This window comes from Paramisgurnus dabryanus, chromosome 21, assembly GCF_030506205.2.
Source record: "Paramisgurnus dabryanus chromosome 21, PD_genome_1.1, whole genome shotgun sequence".
Lineage (NCBI taxonomy): Eukaryota > Metazoa > Chordata > Actinopteri > Cypriniformes > Cobitidae > Paramisgurnus > Paramisgurnus dabryanus.
In genome coordinates, this window is record NC_133357.1 from 22,984,365 (window position 1) to 23,003,539 (window position 19,175).

Below are 19,175 nucleotides of genomic sequence, written 5' to 3' on the forward strand. Positions count from 1 at the left end.
AACTTCAGATCGTACATAAATGTACAAATGTAGTCGTACCAATTAATACGAATTAGCCACTTCGTAAAATATGTACGTATTGCCGTGAGATAGCGTTGGCATATCGTGACTCTAAATGGGTAAACGCGTGGGTTACCTGCTTCCATTACTTGGTTTGGCAGTGGCGGTGCTGCTGGTGTGAGTTTTGCTGGTGGTGGTGGTGGTGTGGTTAACAGGTTGTCTCTTCTCGCCAATGCTAACAGTGCGGATTTGAGTCATCGGGCCCTGCGAAAGCATTTTTTATGTTAAAGGTTAAACGTTTGCCATGGTAATTGTAGTCTTTGCTTGAAAAATTGCATTAGCACCACAAAGGTCATGGGTTTGATTCCCACAAGAAAATGTATGCCTTGTAAGTCAGTTTGGATAAAAGCGTCTGCCAAATGCATTTCCGTTAATCGAATGCTGTGTTATACAGGTGCACACAATCTTTAATAATACTATGTGAGTCCATATTAAAATGATTTTTGACAGCTATGGATTCGACAGTCAAAAGCATTACCACTACCATCTGCAAAAGCACCTGAGACAGGAAACCGGAAGCTTTGCAAGTGCAAAAGACCCCAAAGACAAAGAAAGACAAAAGAGTGAAGGTGTTAAATGAGGTTCACTCGAGGTTTACAGGATGTGAAGCGTATTTGATGTGACAAACGCTGTCAATTGTGCCCAAGGGAAACAGAGCATGCCAGAAGTAAAGACAGAATGAAAGTAGCCATCTCACCGGTAGCCCTTTAAATATAACAGGGGGCGATTGCCAGGATACACTGATCCTGTCCTCGCTGTGAGGCGGTTCGGAGGGCATGCTGGGAATGCTGACAGGGGTTGTGGCCTGAAAAACACAGTGTGTGTGTGTATGAAGCTAGATTGGCAAAGCCATGCAGAGAAAACAAAGATAATATAACATTAATCACAACCCATTTTAATCCCTTTTAAAAGAAAAGAGAAGAATGAAGACATGTGATGGTTAGAATCGGATCAACCTGACCAAGTCAAGCGTACGTTGTACTAATTAACCCATAAAAACGTCAACAAAATGAATACTAACAATTAAAGAGTGTGTATAAAGCAGTATCTCTCTGTACTAAGCAAAGGTGAAATATAAAAATCTCCATTTTTAAGATTACAAAAACCATTTGGGGAAGGGACTCCCACAAAACAAAATAGGAGGTATTTATCTTCTTAATGACATAAACTGGCCCAGTTTACTTGAATATTTAAATCAGTGTAGGCAGATTTAGTATTCATCAAATTTCTATCTTTATTTAAAGGTCCACTGTGTAGATTTTTTGCGGCATCTAGTGGTGAGATTGTTAACTGCAACCAATGGCTCAGTCCACAGCTCAACCCTCCCTTTCGAAACGCATAGAGAAACTACGGTAGAGGTCTTCACGGGTCCACTTAGATCCAAACACCCAAGGTCCGACCCGAGACCCGATCGGGTTCGGGTCTAAAAGTTTCACATGTGCCTCGGACACGGGTCGGGTACAATAATAGCGGCATCGGGTCTCGGGTAATGTAAAAATGAATGTGTTTTTTCTGAAAAGACCCGAACTCTCTCGCCTGTGTGCGTCAATGTCCTTTTCAAACCTCTCATCTGTTTGCCAAGAGCGCTTGCGACATTGTGTGGTTGTCGGAAGGTTCATTTTCGTTGAGACAAACATGTCAGTCAATTATAAATGTAAATTTTAGCGGTTACGTTGGTGTCGTCGTCAGATAAGAAAGTAAAACGAATGGAGCAGCTCGCCAAATTGGTTGCGTGGACAGCATAGTTTCTTTCTGTCTGACAGCTGCGTGTGGGTCTGCAGAATGCACACACGTCAGTGCCGTTTACATTCGGTTCCAGTCGGGTTAAAAAACAATGTCACTAGTTCGGGTCGGACTCGGGTCTAATTTTCTCGGGTTTGTCTCGGGTCGGGTCTTTCTTTAAATTTTTTTTAATTATGCACGTTCGGGTATGAAGTGATTCGGGTCATTTCGGGTCGGGTACATTTCTTTGGACCCGAGAAGACCTCTAAGCTACGGTAGCCACTACAGGACAAACACGTCATCATGTGAGACAACGTTGTAGGGCTGCAAAAACGAATCGATTAAATCGATAAAAATCGATTACTAAAAGTGTTGGCAACGAATTTCATAATCGATTAATTGTGTCGCGTGACGCAGAGACGTTTAATAAAAAAAGAAAAAACTTCAGTTAAGCGCGGAGCGGAGTGAACACACTCGCACTGCGTCCCAAACCGCCTAATTCCAATACTATATAGTAGGCAAAGAGTACAAGAAGTAGTGATTTTCGCCTACTATATAGTAAGGAAGTATGCGGTTTGTTGCTTGCAGAGTTCGGCGCCTCATAGACAGGGCGGAGAAATGACAGGGCGGCGGAGAAAAGATAAAACACAGCAAAGGTAGAGAGAAACCACATGTCAGTGTTTTACTCCTCCCAAACGTAAGCGCATCACCTGGAAGTTATAGCCGGCAAAGAGGTAAACAAACAAAAACGACACGCTTATGCTTTATGGAGCGACGACAGCGAGTAAAAAAAGTTTCTAGAACGAATTAAAAACTCCAATGATATTAAACAAAGAAATAAAACGTTGAGGGAGAGTTGTATGAACGCTTTTCCCCGTCATGGACCTTTATGTTAAATCATCGTGCCGTCACTCTCCTGCTGTTCTGTACTGCGCGCTCCATCTCATGCCGAGCAAGGAGACGCGCGTGCCCGGCCCAACATACAATACATCATACAGTAAGTGCCGCATTTTGTTGAATAAACATCGTCTTACATTTTTTAAGGCAAAGTAATGAATGGTGTATTTGCATTTTGCGCGGGAGTAGAAGACGCATTTTCCGTTTTCACAAGATGCATTTATGTGGCCAAATGTAAATGGTTTTAACAAATGATCCGAGAAAACACATAAAGTCAAATATCAGGTACAAAGCTGTCACTGGGGCAGTACCCTTTATAAAAGGTCCTAATATGTGCCATTTAGGTACAAATATGTATCTTTGAACTGCCAATATGTACTTATGAAGTACTAATATGCACTTTTTGGGTACAAAGGTGTACCTTTTTTATAGGGTACTGTCCAGTGACAACTTTGTACTTTTATTTCTGAGAGTGTACTCATATACTATCTTTTTGATCTCATCAAGAGAGGCGTCTTGATGGGAAATGCATCATAAAAAAGTCTATATATTAGGCAGATGTAAAGCATACATGTGTATTTTTTTGTGTTAGTCCATTTTTTTTTATTATTATTATTATTGTAACAGCGCAGGCGTGTTCAAGGAGCAACATGTTTGTGCAATTTCTAAAGATTTTAGTTCTGTTTTGAATAAGGGGTTGGAAATGAATGCTTTTCTTGTTTTTTTGTTTTTTTATCCGATTCATCGATTAATCAAACAAATAATCCACAGATTAATCGATTATTAAAATAATCATTTGTTGCATCCCTACAACGTTGTGACAAAACGTGTTCTGTAGAAACGAAGCCTCATGGTTTTCATCAAAAATATCTAAAAATTCTGAAGACAATCTAAGGACTTGGTGGCTTAGAACGACACAGGGGGGAGTGATTTATGATAAAATTGTCATTTTGGAGTGAACTAACCCTTTAATTATTTCCTCTATTAACCGCACTTACACATTTCTAAATATATCGTGAATCTTTATTTTTATAAACAGGCCGAGAGGTTGAATTGCACTAGTAATAACTACCACAGAGCCTCATTGAGAGATATTGAACCAATATGATGTTTCCAAAGTAAATACACAAAGATCTACCCACACATTGACAAGGCACCCCTGATGAGTGTTTAATCTCTTTCCAAACACCTCACAGCCATAATATACTGAATACACACTCCACTGTTTGCTGATATGATTAAACCAAAACAGACACTGTGTTTGAATATGAATTAGTATTTCATTTCCAACCAAGTTTGCACAAGCACATTTGCAATTGCAAAGACGTTGAACTGAGACGTTACCTGGTAAGCGTGGTCAGTGCGGATGTGGCACAGCGCGGACGGCGCTGATTGGCTGAGTGGGGTGTTGATGACATGGGCGGGCTCAGAGCGAAATGCATCACAAGCCAGGACAGGGAACACAGGGGGCGGCCCGCATGTAGTGGGGGAGGTGGGCGTGAGGTTGGAGAGCCCCTCGGAAAGCGTATCCATGTTCACCTCGATTTCCGAGTAATAAAAATCCTCCTCGCCATCGCTGTAATCGGAATCTCCATTTCGCCTAAACACACAAACAGGCTTTTTGTTTTTCCGTGCTGGCCACAATTAAATTTATTCAAAATTAGTGCAGATTCGAAGGTAAGTAGTTATCCAAAAACTGGACAGTAAGTGTCTGTAACCTTAACTCTAACAGACACTTCAGCAGGCAGCCACCAGGGGGAGCACCGCCATCATCATAACAGAAGCTTAAATTTGGATGGGAAAGTCAGGTAGCAACAAGAGTCTATAAAAACACTCTTACTCCTTCCATCAGAATGCGTTTCTCTCTCTAGCTCCTGTTATGGTGGGGAAGAAGAGCCTGGGGTGTCCATCCTCAAACTTACAAAGACACGTCGAGCCCTTTAGATGATCCATGATCATCTCCACTTCAAAAACAAAGTTAATATTCTGATCTGTCCATCTGTTCACCTTTAAAAGGCTTATCATTTGCTGTATGACAAACATGTCTATCTCTCTTTTTGGAGTTTGTATTGTCTAAATCAAGGTTGGGCATTCCTGGTCCTGGAGGGCCACTGTCCTGCAAACACACCTGAATGACATTTCCAAGACATCCTTCAGCCTTTAATTAGATTTTCCAATGCCCACCCCAGGTCTAAATGAAGCTTACCCCAGGTGAACGGTGCGAATGTGCCGCTGGATCCCTGAGGATGTGCTGAGGACTTTATCACAGTTCTTCCACAGACACTTGAACATCACCTTCATGGAATTCTGTAACAAACAATCACAACTAGATTAATATCGGAAAGATCCAAGGATGTTTTGAAGCAACTGATTGGGACCTGTTTGTAGCTTGTATCTGTGGAAATTAATGAGCAAGTCGACACAGTGACATCATATATCTCCTTTTGTGTGGACAAATAGTATTTCCACTAAGAGGGTCATCATTTTTCCCAATGATAAGTTTTGGGTGACCAAGGAACTTAAGGAAATCCTAAACAAGAAAAATTTAGTTTTCTATACTGGGTCTGAGCTGGAGAAAAAGGAAGTAAACAGAGAGATTAAACGTGCCATTAAAACTGCCAAACTGCAATATAAGAATAAAGTTGAACAGTTATTTACACAGGGTAGCTTTCACACAGCCTGGCAAGGGCTGAAGAGTCTGGCAGCTGTCAATGGCGAATCCCGTACTTCTAAGCATATCCAGATTGAAGGGAGTAATGTTTACACTTGGTATTAAGATGTGTTTTCGTCGATCGGATCACAAGTGGACGAGAGAGGCACATCATGTTTACACCTTGTATTTAAATCTGTTTCTTTTGTCCACTTTTGACCGCTTCTGTCCTGAATACTGTGAGGGGGTGGTCTGTGGAAACTGTGGGTGAGTCGTTTAAACGCAAGCGGGAGTAATGATGAGTTTATATGGACACAAACTAATATTATGTCGGAGTCCGCTGCTTGTGTTGCAAGTATACATGCTGCACAGTGTTTTGTATATGTATATGTTAGAGCTTTCTCTGAATTTTCAGCGCAATTGATGAAATAGGATCGCGCAACTTTCACATGCTTGCAAAATGAAACTACTCGGAAATCAGTTTCTAGTTTTATTAATGAAAGGCTTAAATAGCGTTGTACACTGTATGTTCACACCAGAAATCAGAAAAGATGTAAAACATTGTGTTTAGTACCTCAGATTAGATAAATGGGCGGAGAGAAGGCGGTCGCGTGTGGCTGTTCGGACATATTCAACCACATGTGCATTTATGCTACAAAAGCAATCCGAAAGTGTTTTCGACTACCTCTGAATGTGGTTGAAAGTGGAAAAGCTCAAACCGCAATGCGCATGTTAATGTGACGCTATAATTATAATAACCATCGGCAACTATCGTAAAAACCATAAAAACAATATTTTTAACAGCTTTGTCATGTGTACGTGAAATTTTTTTAAGAAAAAAAAGGAAAAATATTCCTTTTTACTACATTGTTGTCGTGTTAACATAGTTATAATGTGGTTTAGATGGGCGTGTGGGTTACAGAGCCCGTCCACGCGAAGACGCGATTAGCAGTTTACGTAAATAGTCATATTGGCGCTTCTTCCAGATGGATTCAGTGTTTCAGAGCCTTAAACTAGTATTTTTTAAACCGAGTCCCAGAGTGGATAAATCTGAACACGACACCCTTGCGGATTTATGTGTACGGCCAATTCGTATAATTTGTAATATGATGATGTCATCACCCCACATCTCGACCCTAGTCAGACAGCGCTACATCACATAACAGCAACAACAACAATTGCAGACTTCTTGTGTAAGCTTGTGATCACATCAGCTTTACTAAAGCAATATCTTCTGCTCCTTTTCCAATAAGGGTGAGCAATAAATGATTATGAACAACAATAAGGTTTATGCGCATGCTCCAATTCTTCTTCTCGGTTTTCTCTTTGGCAGAATAACAGCGCCATATACTGGTCTGACATGTATCCTACATCTAACATCTGAGTTGGTTTCAGTGGTTTATGTTCACGCAGATATTTCTTGAGATGACGCCATGTTTACTGACTTTTTTAAGAACGACGAAAAAATAAGATTGGATAGGGAAAGCTTCATGTGGATGTTGCCTCAGGTGGATCAGTCTATTGTTCTGTGTGAATTAAACACGGCTTCGGTTATCTCCGTGACACTCAGCGTGTGTTTTGTTTTCTGTCAGCCTTGTGTGAGAATCAACACATAATGCAACGCCACCTTTAGAGCGTGACAGATCAAAGGATAAAACAAGACTGATCACAATTCAACTTAGTATGCAACTAGGAGGCAAGAAGGAACAATAAAACAAAATTTACTAATACATTTATGTCATCTCCATCAGGTTTTAGAACTGCATGTCAATTTTTTTTAAATAATACAATTGAATAGACTCTGTTGAGCTGGATAAACCATACACAATTAAATATAACAACTACATTTCTGCAAACTCAATGTAATGCACAAACCCAATTGAAGTCATTTTAGAGAAAAATAAAATGAGATTTGTTGGGGAAAAGCCATATTTAAAGATGAAAGTAGTAGATCAGTGATCATAATGTTGAATGAAAGCTGACAGAGCAGTGCAAATATCATAGGCTTGATACTCAGTAAATGTAGGATCAAAGAAAGTCTGGAATAAAAAGATGTGGGCAATTCCATACAAACAAATTATTTTTATGGTTTAAGTTTTTAATTATTCTGAAATCTCAGATTTAAATATTTGGTGGTTTATGTACCCATTCAAAGTCTCTGTTAAAGTTTTCAAAGCATTTTTTCCCCATGTTAACTCTTTCACCGCCAGCGTTTTTAAAAAAAGTTGCCAGCCAGCGCCAGCGTTTTTCATGATTTTCACCAAAGTTTAATGCCTTCCAGAAAATGTTCTTCTTTAAATATATAAACAAACAATACACCAAATGAAAGAACAGACCCTCTGCTTTCAAACAAAAAAAACGTTTCATCCTACCTTTAGTGGTTCTTTTGCAATCAGCTTTTGAATATGGGTAGGTTTTTGCAAAAACACCATATTTTGAGCAAAAAGCAAAAATAATTCCATTTTTATGACGGACTTTTCATACAGATCACATTCAGAGCGATCTTTAAAACAGACACGGACATGCAGCAGCTTGCCATAGGGCAATACTTCCGGGTTTAAAAAGTTGCGGAAGGGCGCCACCTGGTGGATAATAGCGGTATTGCGGAAAGACGGAAAATCTCATCATTGGCGGGGAAGCGTTTTCTCTTAATTGACAAGATATCTCGTCAATGGCGGGGAAAGAGTTAAGTTAGTGGTAATTTAAAACGGTCACATCCATAACAGAGATTATGTCACATCCATTCTTTCTTCCTCATAAATGTGCATGCATAATTAAAAAATTAATATTAAATGTTCTTTGAAAAGACATCCTTTTTTTATTTGTAGGGTATTATTGCATCTGGTTCATGCATTTTAATTTACAGAATTCCTACAAAATATGATGTCTCCCAAAAACCTGTGTCCGCGTTTTGTCACATCCATAACGTATACATGGATCCCTGCCACTGATGAGTTATCTCGTCAATTAAGAGAAAACGCTTCCCTGCAAATGTCGAGTTTATGGCAATCTATTTTTCTGTTATTATCCACTAGGTGGCACTCTTACCCAACTTATAAAACAATAGTGCTACGTCCGAAACCGCCATACTATATAGTGCGCGAAAAGCAGTAGGTGAGGCGAGTAGTACGAAAAGTACTACGAAAAAGAAACCTACTCATATTTGAGAGGTGATAAAAAGAGAACAAATAAAGATAGGATAAAACACGTTTTTGTTTAAAAGCAGAGGGTCTGTTCTTTCATTCGATATATTGCATGTTTATATATTTAAAGAAGAAAATTTTCTGGAAGGCATTAAACTTTTGTGAAAATCATATATTTCAAGTTTTGACTGCAAATTCCTCGTCCATAATGCTGGAATTTCTTATATGCAGTATTTACAGTCGAGGTCGATAACAACAGGGGTTTCAAAAACCTTGTGTGTACAAGCAGAAGAAATTCCCTCAAGCCCACTTTTGCTCCACAGGCACCAGAGAGTTTGACGGCTGTGATTAACTATTACACAATTTAATGATGCTTGCTGTCAGGTAAGAGTGTTTTTCTCATGTAGGAGATTCACACCACCAGTGTTGTATTCATGTTATCTGCGTCCTTCCAACCAAACAACACAGTGTTTCTGTAACTCTTCAGTTTTCCCTTCATCTCATATTTAGCCTTCAATATCCTCTAATGATGCACTTTTACATGTGATTAAAACAATAATCCTTCTCTAATCACAGATTTTTTAAAAGTAAATACTGTATGGTTTATGAACAAATGGTAAATACACCTGACCTTCATTTAAAGCAACACTATGTAGTTTTTTTTACATTTAAATAATGTCTTTAAAATTATTTCAGTGATAGAACAACTTTAAATTGGACAAATTCTAGTGTTGCTGCAACCTGAGCAGCCTCCTAGCTGCTACAAGCACACTCTGAAAGTGGCGGTGGAGGGTAGGAAACAGAGCCCCGCCCCTCCCCCTGCCTGCAGAAGAGTGTATGATACCAGGCACTGTTGCGCTTTTCAACCACATGGGGGAGCTGTAAGTCATTTTTACATGGAAACTACATAGTGTTGCTTTAAGTACTGTAAGCGATGTGAGCAACTCCAATTAACACAATAAATAAAAATATCCTAGTTTTTATTGAAAAAGTCAAATTTATTGACTATAATGATCAAACATCAATATATATGCATTTGGCAGATGGGTTAATTATTTTGTGTCTGTATGGTTCAATTAAATGTAAAAGTGTAAAAATTTCAAAATAAATTTGCAGATTAGTTGCATACAAATGTAAAATTTCTGGTTTAATTTCATTTTGAAAGAATATTTGGGGGATAATTGCAAAAATGTCAATGTGGTGTAACTGATCTGTGTCAATTGGTGTAACTAGTATTTTTAAAAATGAAAATATAAATATATTCATTAAAAAAGTGAAATAAAATATAATCAGTTTAGTGTAATATGATTATCATTTGTCAAAGATTATTTAGAAAACAGAGCTGTTTTCAGCATATGTCAGGACAAATATAACAAAAACGCATTTAAAATGTACATTTAGAAATAACTAATACAAGGATATTTTAAATTATAATTTTTTTTATTGATGATTACGCTTATATGCCATCGAGGTGTATAAAATATTTAATATTTCTCATTATTTGGTGCCATTGGCGGTTACACCATTTGACATTTTCAGGTCCATTCAGTCTTAACTTTCATAAAAATGGTGCAAATGTAATTTTTTATTGCATAAAATTAACATAAATACACTATGTGGATGTAAATAAACCTGATGCGAAGATGAAGGTTTTGTTATTTGAATTTCTCATCTTGCCAAACTGTTTTGTCACTGACCCAGATTTATGTAAAGAGATGTGCAGTTCAGCAAAACTATTAATTTTTATCAGTATATGTAGGAATCAAACCCATGACCATTACACTGCTAACTAAATGCTTTACCAATTGAGCCACAAGAACACAAAATACTAAATGACAGTAAGCTAAGACTCTTTATCATTATCAATATTACCATCATAATTGCCTTCATCATTTCTCAGGTAGATATTGAATCTGTGAGAAAAAAATGGGAGCATAAACTATGAAACTACAACATGCCTGGGCCTGTTTGTTGCCATCAATACAGTGAATGAGTAGGTGTGTGTCTGCATACACATGCACACACGCACGCACACACAAAACAAGAAACACTCGGCTGATCTGAACAACAAAACGCATTAACCCATACCAGACATTTTCATTAAAGCAAATATTTTCCATCAGGTCCTGGTCTGATGACTAAGACGTGATGACAGAACTGTAATTTATGAGTAAATTATTTCTTTTAGAAGGAGCCGCCGAGCTCAGAAAGTAAATTTGACTTTATGAATGAAACAACCAGCTTTTTTGAGTTACCATTTCACCCAGCACTTCAACATTTGGCTTAGATCAGTTCAAACAACCATTATTTCTTTTCTATTTCTCTTTATGCTTCTAAGTGTTTTGTTATTGGCTATAGCAGAACACATAGATATGCAGGAAAGCATCAATCCAACAATGTTGTAGCTAATATAAAGGAAACAAAAATTATTTAATAATCCCAAATTAACACATTTTGCAAATGGTTTTATGCAAAGCTACTTACAGTGCATTCAATCAATCTACATTTCTTTTATTAGAATTTGTGTTTCCTGGGATCAAAACCATGACCTAACACAATGCCCTACCAACTGAGCTTCAGAAACTTAAAAAAAAATCAGTAGTGTATTTTTGAATCCTTTCGTAAAGAACCCCTATGACGCTGCAAAAAAAAGTAATTGTTTATTTGGTTATAAATGTTATTATTTTGTGTATTTGGTGTAATGCATTGTGTTAACGTGGTTTATGGTTGAAAAACACATTATTTCCCACATACTGTACATTATTGTTGCTTTTCTTTGTACAAACTAATTTTTCTAAAAAGTGTGATGTGCTCCGATTGGCCAGCTATCCAGTGCATTGTGATTGGCCAAATTCCTGTCCAAATAAGTGTGTGAGAGTTGCGATAACTTCAATTAATTTTACGTGACGTCACACTTGTGAAGCCACCGCGCCGCCATGTTGGTATACCCAAACGTTCTATTAAATCAATGGACGTTATCAGATTTTAATGATAAAACATCACTTTACTCGTCTTCGTTTTTATATGTGAAGTTACCCTGTACATTATTACAACACAAACGTCCAAAGCATGTAAATAGTTATTTACTGAAAGTTGTACATTTTGTGTTTTAAACAGTTATTATACATTCATCTTTATTACAGTATCAGATCAGCAGACAGACCGCAGCATATTTAGTATTAATGACAATAAACGTGCTCATTCTGAAATCTAAAAAAATAATCATGCTTTGTACCGTATGTGCATGCAATAATTTGCTAGTTTTGTAATTATGTTATCTAAACTTACAAGTAACCTAAACTTCTTTAGAGAAATAACACTAACCATCACAGTGTAGCTGAATGTCAAAAATAACTTTATTTACACCCGTGTCATTAACAAATGCAACACACACTCACCTTAACGCTTGTTTTATAAATCCATTATCCTGCCCGATTGAAACATAAACATTGCAAATAACACCAGAATTAACAAATAATTTACGTACACATATCCTAAAAATTAACCTTGTGTAACTGATACGCTGTAAATTTTGATCATGATTTTGAATGGAATTCAATGACGCCCTTTGCCGGTTGGGTATACCAAGATGGCCGCTTGAACTCTGCGCTGGCTTCACCTCACGCAGTTACGTCAAGCGTCTATGCGCAATCCAGTCATTTATATAGATCAGTGGTCTGGAGTGTTGGGGTAATTTACTTTTAAAAGTAATGCATTACAATATTAAGTTACTCCCCAAAAAAGTAACTAATTGCGTTACTTAGTTACTTTTCATGGAAACTAATACTTAGGTTACTTTTGCGCTCAGGTGCGCACACAGTTTAATTCACTCGATTATTATTATTTTTTAATCAAATTAATTAAACTGAAAACTAACTTGCATTACTTTAAAAAAAATTAACTCAAATGTTGATATTTAAATTTATAAAATAACTTTACTTGTTACTTCAGAAAAGTAATATTATTACGTAATTCAAGTTACTTGTAATGCGTTACCCCCAACCCTGCGTGTCTATCATTTGTGTGTTGCATGCTTAGATTGTCTAAATTAGACCAATCAGAAGGGGCCTTACTAAAGGGCGATTTATAGTCGTGCGTAGGTTCCGTAGCCTGTGCGTAGCTCTGCGTAGCCTGACGCGCACCTCGCAAAAATTTTAACAGCGTGTCAGATCTACGCGGACCGCAAGCGCTGTGATTGGTCCACCAGAACCCTCTCCCGTCAGGTAAAAAAACTGCGTCATAGGTATTTCCGTTTGTGACGGTGAAAACAAAGAAGAGCCAAGATGAAGGAGTGATTTAACTCAAACTGCAACAAAAGTCGCTGTTTATTTACTTCCATCATTGCTGGTCTTCTCAAATTATACACAACAAGTTGCTGTTTCTTCTTCGTTTTTGGGTTAACTTGCCAAGCTTCTTCTTCTCTGACGGTCGCACTGCTACTGTGGTTACACGCGTGGATACTGCCCACCAGCGGTTGCGCGTGTGTTTGCACGTTGACGCGGACGACGACACAAAAGTATAAATGAAAACCGACGCGGAACCTACGCCGTCGCTGCTACGTCGTAGGACCTACGCACGAATATAACGAGCCCTTAAGTTGGTCTTATACTGTTATACTATATGATAAAAAATTCATAAGTGTCCTTTAGGACGGTTTCCAAAACTAGATTACAACTCTGTCAACATTCGTATTTTTGTACTTTCTATTTTTACATCCTATTTTGCAAAACTTACTTCCCCATTCATTGGAGTTGCAAAATCAGTGTATTGGGAAATATTCATTTTTAAAGAAAGGTCTAAATAAATATGTTTCACTTTTTTCTTCTGACAGATATTGTAGATCTTATCACAAGATCCATGGTATCACATGAATCGTGTATAGTAGGATTGGCTAAATTGAATCCATTATGGAAATTTCTCCCCCCCATACACACATCCCAATCCACCACCGCACAAACATACACAAACACACAGTCAGGCATATATGTTTTAAGGGGACAAAGCTATAGACACAATGTATTTTATACTGTACAAACTGTATATTCTATTCACCTATCCCTGTACCTAACCCCAACCATCACAAAATGGTTATCTATGAGCATATCTATGAAAAAGTACCATTTAATATGTTTTTAAGCAGTTTAGTTTAGGGGGAAACTTCGGAGATATAGCATTATAAACATGTCATTATACATTATTCATGTCCCCGTAAACCACATATACCAACACACACACCCAAACTCTTCCAAAGCAAGGTGAACAGAAGGGCTAATGGCTTCCTGATATTGAAACCATATTCATGATCTGGAGTTTGCTTACGAGAAACAGACGAGGGAGGAAGAAAAAAGAGAAATCCATCACTTTCTGAAGCGAGGGGACAGGACTGATGTTTTTAACAGAGCTCTAAAGTTACTGAGTATGTGTTTCTGACTTGTTAAAGTCTCTGTATATGTAACCATATAGTTACAGAATAATGTTTGTATGATTTAACGCTGTGTCTATTACAGAAGTGGTTTGCTTGTATTATGTTTGCAGCAGAGTAGTTCAAATCTGTATTTGCCATGCTCACTAATTTATTACCAACTTACTACTGGCCCAACCAAAACAGATGATACATTTTATTTTTTTTAGCTATACATTTTTATTATAAGCACTAAAAACTTACCTTTTGTAATCAATGTTTTCTTTTCAATAGTCTAATATCTTGGTTATAAACTTCACTACACCTTAAAGGCACACCATGGAACTTTTTGGCCCCTAGGGGGTGCTAGACATGTATTTTTCACGTCTAGCGCCCCTAGAGGCCACAAGTGCAGCAGCACTGTCGCAAAGGAAAAGAAGACAACTCTTTAGGTCACAAAGTGTGCCTTCCAGCATGTCATGTGTCATATAATATAATTTCATGGGTTTTATTTTCATCAAACGCCCAAAAAATCTTGTAGCTCACGTTTACAAGCCAGTTGTAATGGTAGTCGCTTGGTTAAAGTTTATATTTAAAAAAATATTGCCTTAAAGGGGAATCGAACCCGGATCGCCCATTTCATAGGTCCATGATGCCACCACGGCGCCACAATGTCACATGATACAAGTCTCTCTCTAAACTCTCAAAGTAGCCTCCAGTAAAATTCACGTAAAAAAAATAGTGTTACAGTGCCAGATAGGACTTAGCAATAAAACATTACTTACTAGTCCAAAAGCATGACGGCCAAGTCAGCTTTGGTCAAAAACCCCTCGTCCTTCTTTAGTTCACGCCAGCGAGTGAACGCTGGCCCAATATAATTGATCCTCGTCCTTCTTTTTATTCTGTCACTCTCCCCTTTTCCCTTTCTGGTCTCCTCCGACAAAACATTGAGTTTATTTTTCTAAGTTGCTGATTGGGGCATTACAAAAACATCAGGAAAATAAATAGTTACGCTCTCTCGTCCAAATTTGAGGAAGTGGAGAAAGTGCCGTAAGCCTAAGGCAGATTTTTGTAGTTTTTTGTTTTGTGCTCGGGTTACTACCCGAAACCCCAAGTTTAAAAGTACGAGTAAAAGCGATACAGACCCTGTCAGGCTATGGTAGACACGTCATTAAACCTATTTTAAGTCGATGTACCATCACAAGGGTCTTGAAATATATTATGAAGGTTGAAAAACTACAAAGTGTGACTTTAAGAAATATTGTCTGGACTGAAAAAATTAATACAACAGTTTGCATTATTTGTTTTTAATTAAGTTTAACCAACAAACTATAATGAGTAAAATGTACTTAGATCTTAGATATTGTAAGTGTGTTAAAACAAAAAATTATTAAGTTAAAAAATTAAGCTGTTGTGACTTTCTAAAGTTGCTTAAACCTGATTAAATTTTAATCCAGGCTAATATTTGTAAAATTTTATTCACAGTTATTATGGGACACTTTAATGGTTGTGAACTCCACTACACCTGAAAAAATATTGTCAGGACTTTTTTAGTTAAGGCAACTTCTTTTGAAATGAGTTAGATGTACTTAGAAAATTGTGTTAAAACTAAAGATGAATTAAGTTGAATGCTCAGAAAAATTTAAATGTGTGATTGTCTAAAGTTTTTTTTCGCAATATTATAAAATTGATTCAATTTTAAACCAGTCTAAGGGCTGTAAACTTGGTCTTTCTATGATAGGATAGCTATTCAATCAGAAAAAAACACAAAAGTGACCAGGGGTAAAAAGGCTCTAATGTATATGAAAATGTATAGATTATTATTATTATTTGTTTTTAATTGAACACCATGGCTGTTATGAACGTCACTAGCGGCATTGTGTGCGACACATTATACATTTATTTATAAATTATTTATAAAAATTGATGCTTCCAAAATATAAGTCACTCTGACAATAGAATAACACCTCATATGCGTTTCTGATTAGATATTGTTACCTTGTAAATGTTTAATTTGGCAGAATTTGCAAAGCAACGTTCAATAAATCACAGAAAGCTATGGCATGAAAACATATCAATAAATAAAAACGGTTACATTCATAATCACCGGCCCAACAGGACAAGTGACAAATCAACCTTCTCACACTGGCCCCAGGCAGAATGTGTCCAATAAAATCTTAAGATTCAAAATATCTATATCACTTTCAAATAAAATGTTATATTGTTTCTGATAAACTCAAGAAGTTTACTTTGTTTATTTAAAGGCCGTGACCCATTGTGACCCATGCCCTACCTTTCGTTTCCGGGGGATGGGGTCCTCAAACAGGAAGTGTGTACTCTCAGTTTCCTCAATGTTGTCATCACTCTGAGAAAGCAGGAAGCTTTTTCCGGCATCATTGGAAAGAGGTGGGGATGGGGTGGAGGGCACTGATTGGTCACTAGCGTCCCAGCTCCAGTTCCCACTGGTGGAGCTGCTGTAGCTGGCCGACAGGCTTTCCTTCCAGCCTTTAGCTGCCAGCTCTACACCTGAACATAAAAGACAGGCATAAGAAACGAAAACATCTCAGACTTTTAGTACACACTTTTACCATATTAAATGCTAAATCATTTATAGAAAAATAAATCTCATAATACATAAGTATGTCAAGAGACTGTAAAATACTGAGATTTTAGTTATATCATCCATTTCTATTGTCTATCTAAGAGTGCAGTGCATCATACAGTACATGAATCTTATTTAACAACACTGCATTGTAAACAAACCGTTTTGAGTCAAATCTCATTGGTTCTCACAAATCTTGTGAATAGTTGTAATGTGTGCGTTTAATAACAGGACATGCTAGAACCAATTAGATTTGAAGTTATCGATGACCCATCATGTTTGAATCGCTCAGATCCGCATACAGCAAAAAATCAATTTCTCTGGCCAAAAATGTGTTTAAATATATGTTAAATACATTTTGTAGAAAGTTTTAAGCTTCATATATTAACATATATTTCAAAATGTATCTTAGGGGCAACAAATACATTTCTAATTTCACAACCCATATGGCAAAAAATATATTTTTCCTGACCAAAATATAAAAATTTGTATAAAATATATAAAGTATAAAAAGTATGTTAAAAAGTAAATTATAATTTTGCAGTAGAAAATATATTTAATTTCAATCTTTTCAAACGTGTTATTTTAGTTTGTAACATAAAACGTTTTTCTTCCAATGTGATGTGAATATAAATGCTTGAAAATACATACATATTTCAAAATGTACAAAAAATGACCAAAAAATATATTGGTGAGAAATGCATTTTTGTAAACATATTTCAGCACATATATTTTTTGGCCATTTATTGTATATTTTGAAATATATTTAAAAAAAATATATGTTTTTTGTCATTTATTAACTCACTAGGGTCATCACTGAAATGATGGATGGATGTACATTCGGAGCTTTACCATGTTGAGTACCATGTATGAAAATGATGTTCAAGGCATTTTAATTTTTAAAGGAAGTAATATACACCTGTGATGGAATTACATGAGTAAATTATGAGATTTTCTTTAAGGACATAAAATAAACTCATGAATGCTATAAATTTGTTATTTTGTTTCAAAAGCTAGTGAGGCAAACGCTAGTTTATGTGTAATAATGAATGCATAAATAATACATTTAGAATAAACTTTAAAACACAATACTTAAAATGTATGCAGTAGGGCAAAAATGTCCACAACTAAGTTACACAAACTCAACTGAGCTAAATAGACAAGTAAAAAAAGGATCATATTAAACCTTGACTCCATTTCTTAGCATCTCACACAGGATAAATACAATGCTTTAAAAAACACTGTAAACACAGGCTACAGATATACCATACGTCATCTATATGTGAAAGCTGAGCTTAACAAAAACAACCCCAGACACACAAATTTAAACACCTACATGCCTTACTGTAGCTTACAGACATGCCACACATCCTTGAGCAATGATACTTGCTGACCTCGTACCACCTTAAACCAGCCATTTCATGACCCCTGACCTCGTAGGATAAGAGTCTAGGTTTTTTTGAACATGTGTACACTTGCAAATTAGCGCATGCTTTTCATTCACAATGAATTGCAGTAAAATTACAGCACCAAACCCCCAGGAGCAACAGCAAGGACACAAACTTGAAATGAATTCGGGTGGAGTTTTATGAGATGATATTCGATTACCATTAGAAGCACAATGTACACCTACATCAATTACTGAAGAACAACAATAATGACGGCAATTACGTTTCCATAATAGGTAACACTAATGTTTGTTGAGCATAAGGCAGGACTCGGCTTCCCAGCATGCACCTTGGCATAATAAATCATCTCTGTGAAACTATGTACCATGATAATAATAAGACAGCATGAACTAATTGTAAAATTTGTATGCATGAAAAAGTTTGCGTGCAACAAATGCAGTAACTTTATATTTCCCATCTGGACGAATCGTCAATCTGATTGAATCACTACTACGTCTTACATCACCTCACATCTACCCTAGAGTAACACGGTTTAGTTTGCTTAGGTTACTTAGCAACGGCAGACGCTCTGTAGCGCCCAAATGCTTTGAAAAGAAGGAGGAAAGCGGCATGGTCACGTTATCTGTGTGGTTTTAGATGCGAAATGTAAAGCAACTCAGGATATGTGCTTGGGCATTTTGGTGGGTGCTCGAGCTGAAGGATTGGCACCTATGTGCGTGTTTATTGTAGCACTTCCATCTGTAAAACAACACACAGTCAAGTTAGGTACCTTATTCGGTTATAATGTTTCCAGACGCGCAGAAAACTCATTATTATGGTGTACTGCGTAAGGGTGTCACGATTTCGATTTAGAAATTAAGTCACAACCTCGAACTTCGAATTAAAAAATGGGATCGTCGATGCTGCCACGGCCCCATGACACGTCCGGTCAGCTTGTCAAGCGGGGGAAAATAAACCTCTCAGAGGTGCCTTTAAAAACATCAGTCCAGTGGAACGCGATTTATAGGGATGTACTGCTACAACTCCTTGTAATGCATATCATAAACAGGATTACTACCTAGTGATCTGCCTTTGGACAGAGCCTAGCTGAGAGCCGCCAAGATGCAGCGGGTTATATTTTAAACAAAAGAGATAGTTTGCCTCAGCTCGCATGAAACGCATAAAACTGAACAAATACGTAAGGATTACTACTTTAGTTTATGTTTAGACTTCGGACAGATGCGAGAGCGCGTGCACGTGAGACAGAGAGAAGCGCAGCTGCTTATGACGCACCGGTTTTATTTCAGATGCT

The 19,175-nt window shown here is 37.2% G+C and overlaps 1 protein-coding gene across 2 annotated transcripts in view; it reads right to left on the minus strand.

The window, feature by feature from the left end:
- slc2a4rg (SLC2A4 regulator) overlaps positions 1-19,175 on the minus strand; it is a 73,804-nt gene that overhangs the window by 5,533 nt on the left and 49,096 nt on the right. Inside the window, exons 4-8 of one of the 2 annotated variants that reach the window (XM_065286296.2) lie at positions 16,167-16,399; positions 4,886-4,986; positions 4,024-4,279; positions 758-865; positions 137-264 (exon numbers count right to left, since the gene is read on the minus strand). In XM_065286296.2, the coding sequence (XP_065142368.1) occupies positions 137-264; positions 758-865; positions 4,024-4,279; positions 4,886-4,986; positions 16,167-16,399 (826 nt within the window). The remainder of the gene's footprint in view (positions 1-136; positions 265-757; positions 866-4,023; positions 4,280-4,885; positions 4,987-16,166; positions 16,400-19,175) is intronic. The other variant, XM_065286297.2, reaches the window with a different exon arrangement.